Source organism: Lactuca sativa, chromosome 8 (assembly GCF_002870075.4).
Source record: "Lactuca sativa cultivar Salinas chromosome 8, Lsat_Salinas_v11, whole genome shotgun sequence".
Taxonomy (NCBI): domain Eukaryota; kingdom Viridiplantae; phylum Streptophyta; class Magnoliopsida; order Asterales; family Asteraceae; genus Lactuca; species Lactuca sativa.
Window position 1 is genome coordinate 335,953,976 of NC_056630.2, and position 10,035 is coordinate 335,964,010.

General features: G+C 36.1%; 1 protein-coding gene across 1 annotated transcript; it reads left to right on the forward strand.

Annotated features, from left to right (window-relative positions):
* The first annotated feature begins 8,199 nt into the window (after positions 1-8,199).
* Positions 8,200-9,821, forward strand: LOC111921143 (GTP-binding protein SAR1A). The gene is made up of 3 exons (XM_023916718.3): positions 8,200-8,586; positions 8,712-8,843; positions 9,281-9,821. Exons 1-3 carry the CDS (start codon positions 8,458-8,460, stop codon positions 9,599-9,601), a joined length of 582 nt encoding a protein of 193 aa, XP_023772486.1. The 5' UTR covers positions 8,200-8,457; the 3' UTR covers positions 9,602-9,821.
* The last annotated feature ends 214 nt before the right edge of the window (positions 9,822-10,035 follow it).

Genomic DNA, 10,035 nt, shown 5'->3' on the forward strand with positions numbered 1-10,035 from the left:
AGTTTACAAAACCTGCCCTCAAGTTTTGGAACAAGTAAAGTCACGTTAAAAACTTTAGTTCCAACCCTTAGAATTTTAAAAGTTAAAATTCAACCCTTATACTTATATTATTATGATTTAATAGTTATATATATATATATATATATATATATATATATATATATATATATATATATATATATATATATATATAAGAACAAAGTCGTCTTACCGCTAGTACGCCTCATTCACGAAGCCGATCTATAAGGTGGGTATAAGGTTGTTGCCTATAAAATGGAAACTTAATGGGTGTCCACTCTCACCCACCACTTGCTTGACCGGTGGAGGGTCGTTAGCCGAACGGGTAAGACAAGCACTTATAAATTCTCATTAAAAGTATGATGAATACTATAAAGTAACTAAATGTTTTATTAAATTCCCAATCTTAGTTACTTTAGGAAAAATGTGAATAAGGTGCTAATCCATGAAATTACACTTTACACTTTGTTTAAGTCGTTGGTGGAGCGTGTGTGGTTAACCGGCACACTAACTTGTACTTAACAAGGTAGGTAAAGGGTGACTTAAAGTTTATTATAGTATCGGTGGAGCGTGTGTGGTTTACCGGCACATCGATTGAGTGATAAACTTTAAGGGTACCAAGTGATTTGCATGGTTACTTCACACCTCGTTTTGTGATCCTCGGTATCCCAGTCACAAAACTTGGAGGGCACACTCGAGATTGAAACATGCCTTTGAATATAAATAATGTTTCTCGCCTTTGAAAGCGTTAATAGAACCAATTTCATTATTAAATGAAAATATAAAACCTTGTTTATACAAACCATGAATATAAATAATGTTTCTCGCCATATCTGACGCGTAGCAACAATTATTCAAATCTAATTTTAACCCATTACTACGAAATAAAGAATAAACTCCAACCTTGGTGACAGCCGATGCTTTCCTATTTCCCATGATCAAGTTCATCTTCCCATGCTCCACATCCCTACCTCCTTTTAGACCCTACAAATCAGAACAAATGTGAAAAACACATCCTATACCAAGGACCCAAGAATTAGCATGTGATGAGTTATTAGAATGAGTAGTATAAATACCTTTGAAGGTGGTCTTTATCTTCCCATCCTTAATGTCCTGCAAGTACTTAGGGCAGCTTCGTTTCTAGTGCCCTTTTTCATGATAATGGAAGCACTCTGCTTCCTTTGGATTAGAAGAGGGAGCAGAATAACCACCTTTGGACCCACTAGAAGAGGCTCCATCACGAGTCTTTCCCTTGTGATTCTTTGTAGGAGCTTTCCTTTTCTTCCCTTTACCAGGTCCAATTGCTAGGAGTGGGGCAGCAACAGTAGGAGTAGGTCCAATAGATTTTCCTATCAAACTACTTTCAGCAGTTCTGAGAAGGCCTTGAAGCTTTCTTAGAGTGACTTCCTCCTTGTTCATATGATAATTCATTCTGAACTGATCATAACAAGAAGGTAAAGAGTGTAGGATAATGTCGATATCTAACTCTTCATCAAAAATGACATTCAACTTCAGCAAGCGGTCCACATATCTTTGCATCTTCTCTAAGTGGGTTGTGATGGACTCTCTATCCTTTATTTTGGTTGTTATCATGGAGGAAATGATTTCATACCTTTCCTGTCGAGCACTTTGAAGGTACCTTTCCATCAAGTCTTGGTGGATCTCGAAAGGATAGTAGCCCTCATAGGACTTTTGGATTTCAGTTGTCATAGTGGCAAATATAACGCACGACACCTTTGTCGCTTCCTTCTCATGAGCCCTATATTCAACAATTTCTTCAGGAGTAGTAGTCGCTTCATCAACCTCCTTTAGCTCTTTATCGAGGACATATTCCTTATCCTCATAACGAGTTACCATCTGTATGTTTCGAATCCAGGCATTGAAATTCGACCCATTGAAAATCACCCTCCCACATAAGTTCATGAGGGAGAAAGAACCGGAAGGGCTAGAGCCAGCAACGTTTGGGGTAGACATCTGAAAAGAAAGACACGGTTTAGATTAGATAAAAATCCTTAATATAACACCCAAATGAAATATTAAGGCTAGGACCCAACACAATATTTCACAACTCGGAAGAGGGATGTCGTAATCCAATTACAAAATATTTGAAGGTAGGTAAATGATGATTTACCAATTTCCACCATGAAAAACTAAATTTAGGATTAAGTTTTAAATGATTTGAAATTCCGAGATCTTTGAGATTCATTGAACTTTTTCAATGGCATGTTTAAATCTTGATTATGCCCTTCAAGTTTGTGACTAGGATACCGAGGATCACAAACAAGGTGTGAATAACCATGCAAATGTGCTTGGTACTCTTGATGTCATATATCACCTAATCAATGTGTCGGTTAACCACACGCGCTCCTTGATCTATGACAAACATCAAGATACCTTTTGCCACCCTTGCTAGTCCAAGATTGGGAATTTATAAAAGCATTTAGTTACTTTTATAATTATCATTATACTTTTTAACGAGTATTAATGTCATATCCTACCCATTCGGCTAACGATCCTCCACTAGTCAAGGAAGCAGTGGATGAGAGTGGACACCCATTCAATTGCCATTTTATAGGCAATTTCCTTATACTCCCCTTATAGACCAGCTTCATGAATAAGACCTATTAACGGTAAGACTGACTTATCTTATACATATATATAAGTATTAATCCTTTAATATTATAATAGTATAAGGGTTGAATTTTAACCCTTATACTAGAATATCCTTAAGTACCTTCGGAGGACAAAGGAATGGTTCTTAGTCCTTGGAGGGAGTGATGACTTGAAGGTGCGAGGGTATAGTGACGCCAACTTTCAGACTGACAGGGACAACTATCGTTCGCAGTCGGGCTGGGTCTTTACCCTAAATAGAGGAGCAGTGACATGGAAAAGTTCCAAGCAGGAAACCGTAGCTGATTCAACGTGCGAATCAGAGTACATTGCAGCGAGCGAAGCGTCGAAGGAGGCAATATGGCTGAAGAACTTCATCGGTGATCTTGGAGTTGTACCTGCCATAAAGGAGCCCATGGAGATTTTTTGTGATAACAAAGGAGCGGTTGCCTTGACCAAGGAACCGAGGGATCATGGTAGATCACGACATATCGACAGAAAATATCACTCCATTAGACATCGTGTAGAAGAAGGACAACTTGTAGTGAAGAGGATATCATCAGAAGATAACCCAGCAGATCCGCTTACGAAGGGACTGAGCAGGGTTAAGCACTTGCAGCATGCTTGGAGAATTGGGCTGAAGGATGATATTAGCATAGATTAGATAGTATTAGAAACGTGTAATAGATAAATGTAATTAACATTTGATGATTAAATAAAGGAGTTTTATTTATGAGTAATGTTACTATCTTATGTTAATTGTTTAGCTATTGTTTCACTTTGCATGTTTTGACTTCCAGAATAATTGAGTTTATTAGGAATAATCGAATTGTTCAAATAGTCCACAATCGTTCATATGTTGGAAGTAGATATGAATGAAGATTGTCATGAATCGGTGCGTAGATTGTCTAAATGGTATTAGACATAGCAAAGGGTTGCTACGACATTCATGAGTGTTTATGAACTGGTTTTGAGCATTGGAACAAACTCGCGCTTGCTGGAATCACCTTATAGAATATGATATAAAAGGGTGATCGCAAGACGATAATATCATATAGTCTTAAAACCTAGATATATGGTTTATTATTTGCTAATTGATTGTACATTGATAATGCGAAAACGCATTAGTAACTCAATGTTATAAAACGCATTGTTTTGTATAGTTGATTATTGAATAAGTAAATGCATATAAGTTGAAGTTTATCTGTAACTTTTATCTAAGAAGGTAAAAGCGATATCTCGGCCGCTCGATGATTTGATTTGACTTATGTGCCGGGCCCGGTCAGAACTGAATTGATGTGTTTGATTAAGTTCTATGTCGAATAAATCAGAGATCGAGAAACCTAAATGCTTGACTAACCATTCCATAGGATTGTCAGCATGATATCTAACAGAGGACTATACAATCCCTTATCTAAAGGACAAGATTGATTAGATCAGAGTTTGACAGTGTCTTTGAGAGCTACGATTGCAAACCGAATTGTACTTGTCCATATAGTTACTAGACTTATCCAAGTGGGAGACTGTTGGAATAGTGTCTAAGGCTGCAACTATATTAGGCAAGTATTTAACCCGGTTGTGCATGGTCCTTTTGGGTTGCCTTCACCATAGCAACTTGATAGGATGATTTATTAAGTGAGAGTAAATATTATTAGTATATTATGAGAATAATATAAAGAATAATATATTGTTATTTGATTAATATAAGTCATAGAATTGATTGGAATTAATTTGGTGACTTAAAGAGATTAATTAAATAAGAGGGTATAAACTGTCAATTGTTTGATAGTTAAACTTTAGACTGTAAATCCATATAGATATGGATTGGACGGATTCTAGAAGCTAAGGATAACTTCAAATCGTCCAAAGAGCTATCTAATGAATGGATTTGGATAGCCTTGAGAGAATATTATCCAATTAGGGTTTAGGTTGTAACCCTTAAGGAGTCTACAAGTATAAATAGACCCTATGGCATAAGGAAATCGACACTTCATCTAAAGTAAGAAAACCCTGGTCGATTTCCTCCCCTCTTCTCTCTCCCAAATCATCCTCCTTGCTAGTTGGTGTTTGTAAGCCATTAGAGGAGTGACAATTGTGACTCTAGAAGCTCCAAGACAACAAGATCAACAAGGAATTCAAAGGTATGATTCTAGATCTATTTCAATATTGTTATTACACCTAAATAGTCATTAGAAGTCTTGGATTCAAAGCATGTTTGATTAGAAAGCCTAGATCCAATCATTAGGGTTTTGCATGCGCACATAGAAAAGTTCTTATGGCTAAAACCCATCAATAATGTGACTAGCTTGTGAAAATCCCGAAGTACCAGAAATGCCCTTAAGGTCAAACTTGGTCAACCATGGTCAAAGTCAAGGTTAACAGTCCATGTTGACCCAACTCGTCGAGTGCATTTAGCAACTCGTTAAGTTCCTCCAGTGTTCCGAAAATCAGGGAAACCCCTAGCCAACTCGTCGAGTTGTCTCATCAACTCGTCGAGTTACTCGTCATACCGAAAACATGAAAAACCAGATCCAACTCGTCGAGTTATCTTATCAACTGTCGAGTTTACTCTGCAGTCTGAAACGGGAAAACCCGCTCCAACTCAATTTGTTGCATAACAACTTGGAAGCAATGGCAGGCCCTTGTGCTGCCAGGTGGCAAGAAGTTAAGACTACACAAGTTCAATCCATAAGAGTTTAGATTTGTCACTAACCTTGTCTTGTGATTATGGTTTTGACAAATTCACATGGATAGGAACACATACACCATAAAATCTAAGTGTCATAAGGTTTCTCTCCGATTTATGAAAATGATGGTGAGGAAATGCTTTCACTAACTAGATTTTAAGTAGATAGAAATTGTGATATTTGCTTTCTCAAAGTTGTTAGTGGAGTGTGTGTGGTTAACCGGCACACTAACATGGACTTGTGAGAAATGACAAAGGTCTAAACAATTGAGACTATGATTACGACATCTCTTTTCATAGTTCTGAAATTGTTTAGACACACATGGAATGGCTCAACATAAGGAAATTCTATATATGGGTCCATTATTTGCGTTCTAAAATTCGATTATGATTACGACATCCCTTTTCATAATCTGAATTATGAGAACTTGGAAAATAGAAGTAGAAATATTATAGAAAAAGACCGTTCTAGTATCATGTCTTTATGAATCGTGTCCCATATGCTTCGGATATAGGATCGATTGCATGTGTTATAATATTCATCTGTTCTAAATTTTTCCAAATGCCCAAAGCATTAAGAGGGAAAAAGTACTAGAACTAGATATGACTAATTTGATTAAGCAACTGGGTCCAAAACTCAATTCCTTTAGGATCCGAAGCATGCTAATACCCAGTCCCTGATCACCATCCCCAACATGGGAACAATTCGAAACAAGGCGTTACACACACACGCACACACACACACACACTCTCTCTCTCTCTCTCTCTCTCTCTCTCTCTCTATATATATATATATATATATATATATATATATATATATATTAAATAGGACGGGTTATAAGTGGAGCAGATCAACAATGATCCATACCCAACCCATTTATTAAAAGGGTAAACGGGTATGGATCGTAAATAGGTAAACGAATCGAAAATTAAAATCCAAACTCGTAAAACTTTTACGGGTTTGAAGCGAATTAGGGTCAAAATCCACCTCATTGTCAGGTCTAGATTCGAGCCGGTCGGATTTAATCGGTTCACATTTTAGATGCTAAAAACCAAATTACCACTGGATTATCAAAAGGGTACGAACCAAATTAATGAAAAAACTAGAAAGAAGTGAAATTTGGTTTAACCATTTTTGGCGAGGAACCAATTAAGAACCGCATCAAAATTTTTATGTATTCCTTAAAAATCGAGCTAATGTAAAACCAATCAAAATCGATTTACAACCCATTTTTTGCACCTTTTGCTCAAAACCCGTAAAATACCATATTTAATTAAAAAAAAACATATCTTACAAGTTAAAAACAAATATATGTTAAGGCCAATACACTTCTTTTATCTTTTATTTTTCTTGTGTCACCTCAACATTATTTTATTTTTCATTCACTCTCAACATTTTTCAAAACCCAGGAAAAGTTATCTTCACTTTTCATTATTTTTTTTATTATTTTAAAAGAATATATATATATATATATATATATATATATATATATATATATATATGTTATACTAATAATTTTTTTCAAAGAATTAAAAACCATAAATTTAATATAATTTTGTAACTTTTTAGTATATATATATATATATATATATATATATATATATATATATATATATATAATGTAATTAAATATTATGAAAAAAAGAAAAAAAATATTTTCTAGCCTCAACCAATCAGAGGTAGACAAAAAAAAAATACAAGAAGACTACCCACACAAGGAAACCCCTAAATCCCAACATATATCAGCAACTGCCATTTTTAGTAAAATTGTTCAAGATATGAAAGTGCATTTTGATATGACGAATCTACAGAAAGCAATTTTCAAGTGTTTTGAGCTTCAAATGCTCAAGATTTTCTTCTAGTCATCATTATATATAAGTTTGGCCAACATATGTCTAATGTGGAGTATAGCAGTATCCTTAAATATCGACTGGTATCCTAATATTTCCAATTGACGATATATGTTCGGTGTGTCACAAGACATGTTTTGGACTCTTTTGGAGAGCATACAGTTCATTGTAAACAACTCTTGGGGTTCAAATGTCGACACAATATGGTTAGAAATGTTTTGTTTGACAAATTTAAGATTGTCGGGGTTTCCGCCAACAAAGAGACACCTATGAATTTCTTAACTGACCTGGCAGAAGGAATGTCAACCCTTTGATCGGTTGACGTTTTGGTTTTTCGATAAATTGTAGGGAAACATGTTGGTGTGCACCTTACAGGGGTATACCTTCTCGTGGAATTGAGGGTTAGGGATTTCAAGGCCGAACATGCTGATTTAAAAGTTACCTCATGCAAAGTCACGAAACATGAGCAGTCGTGTATGGAAAATCAACACATGTTTATACCATTTGCGTTGATACGTTTGGTTTTCTCATATCGGATGTGATGAAGCTTTCTTAATAGAGTATAATGGATCATACATATAACAATGTTATGTCTTTTAGATCTATAGATGTAATCTTCAAAAAAATTGATTTTGTTATACAAAAAGGTTTAACGGCGCAGTTTGTTGTCTGTTAGTTTTCTCACTCGTGTAATGTGAAAACTAATTAACTATAAATGAAGATGAATGTTATTTAATTTTTTTTTAAAAAAGAAAAAAATAAAGTTCTGATCCTAATCAGCAAACCATACCTGTAAAACCCATCATACCTTGTAGCCTAAATACATATCCAGTCTACTATTTGTGCGGTGCCTTGTTAGAATGCGGTGTTGGATTTGATGGAACTTAGAGTCCAGCCCAATAGATTGATTGGCTGTAATATATAAAGGCCGAGGAGCCAGTGATGACCCAAATCGAGGATTGGGGCCCACATCTACTGCCCGTTTTTGACTTTCACTTGTTATTAACATTTAACACCCTAGAAGGCTATGTGCAGTTTCAACTTTCAACCTTCAACCGGGAAATAAGCCAAAACACGTGAACCATGGAAATTTGTCGCATTGATTGATAATTTATTACCCAAACAAAGGCATCAACTGCAACTGTTCTAGGGTCAGGGAGAGTGAGAGAAAAAGGGCAGATCCATCGAAAAACAACCACTTGTGTTGTGCCACTCCAGATCCGTTGAAACAAATTTTTTCTGATTCTCGCGGCATCGGCATCGTCGTCGTCGTCATCATCGTCGATTCAACAATGTTTCTGTTTGATTGGTTCTATGGCATCTTGGCCTCCCTCGGTTTATGGCAGAAAGAAGCCAAGATCTTGTTCCTTGGCCTCGATAATGCCGGTAAAACCACCTTGCTTCACATGCTTAAAGACGAGGTGTGTTTTTTTTTTATCTATATTCATGTCTGATTTCTGAGCCTTAATTGTTTGTTTTGACCAATTTACCTGTGATTCCGATCCCAATTTCTACTGTTTTCGTTTAATTTGATTTAATCGTCCAGAGATTAGTTCAACATCAACCGACGCAACATCCGACCTCCGAAGAATTGAGTATTGGGAAAATCAAGTTCAAAGCCTTCGATTTGGGAGGTCATCAGATTGCTCGTAGAGTCTGGAAGGATTATTACGCCAAGGTATGTGCTTTCTGCATCTTGATAATATTCAAATCCAATATCTTTAAAATCATTTGATTTGTCTTTCATTGTCTGTTATTTCCATTCCTACAGCATATATATGTAAATGTATGTGTGTGTCTTTCTGTTCTGGTCGTTAGTTTCAAACGCTCAGATCTTTAGATGCAAAATGCATTTGAGCATAGGTATTAGCAACTTGGAGGATCCTGAATGTGTGTATACACTATATAGATCTAGCCCAAAGAAATCTACTTACAATCTTCTTAGCCTTAGGTATTATGCCAAAATAGTTTGTTGATCTTTGATTTGGCACAAAATATGATATGAAGTCATTGCTGTTAATGGTGTCTAGGAATTTCATTTCCAGGTTCAGAAAGTAACGCTGAACAGAAGTCCTTTGAATGTTTGAGAAATTAATATGAGTTTGATGTATGTAGGTTGATGCAGTAGTGTATCTGGTGGATGCGTATGATAAGGAACGATTTGCAGAGTCAAAGAAGGAGCTGGATGCGCTGCTTTCCGATGAGAATTTGGGGGCAGTGCCATTTCTGATATTGGGGAACAAGATCGACATACCTTATGCTGCCTCTGAGGATGAGTTGAGGTACCACTTGGGTCTCACAGGTGTCACCACAGGGAAAGGGAAAGTGAATCTCCAAGATTCAAGTGTTCGTCCGTTGGAGGTTTTTATGTGCAGCATCGTCCGCAAAATGGGTTACGGTGATGGATTCAAATGGGTCTCTCAGTACATCAAGTAAACCCCCCACCCACATATAACCAAAAACCAAAAAATAAAATTTCTATTTCTGATTCTCATTCATTATGTTTTATGTTTATGTTTATGTATGTGGGATTTTGTTATGATGTGGGTGTGTGGATCAAGAACAAACTGCTACTACTCTCCTTCTCTCTCTTTTTGTTTGTTTGTTCAACCTGTAGTGGTTTAGACCGGATTTTAAATTCAATACTCTTTTTCCATTTGCTCTTTCTCTTCTCTACCTTGCTAGAATAAGCTATTCTTCACTAGATCAAGCAAGTAAAAGACTTTCCATCCGATTCCGTGCTTGATGACAAATCATTTTTCTAATTACGAGTGTTTTCAGTGCATAAGCTGTTAAAACCTCAAATTTGCTTTTATAAATAGGAAAAATGTCACCTGAGCACATTAAAGTTATGGCAATTGTCCAATTTG

What these genes read in the sequence shown, in the direction of transcription:
- LOC111921143 (XM_023916718.3), top strand. Translation starts at nt 8,458, where the DNA reads ATGTTTCTGTTTGATTGGTTCTATGGCATCTTGGCCTCCCTCGGTTTA. An exon ending in TTCACATGCTTAAAGACGAG is followed by an intron (nt 8,587 to 8,711) that starts GTGTGTTTTTTT and finishes TTAATCGTCCAG; the next exon opens with AGATTAGTTCAACATCAACC. An exon ending in GGAAGGATTATTACGCCAAG is followed by an intron (nt 8,844 to 9,280) that starts GTATGTGCTTTC and finishes TGATGTATGTAG; the next exon opens with GTTGATGCAGTAGTGTATCT.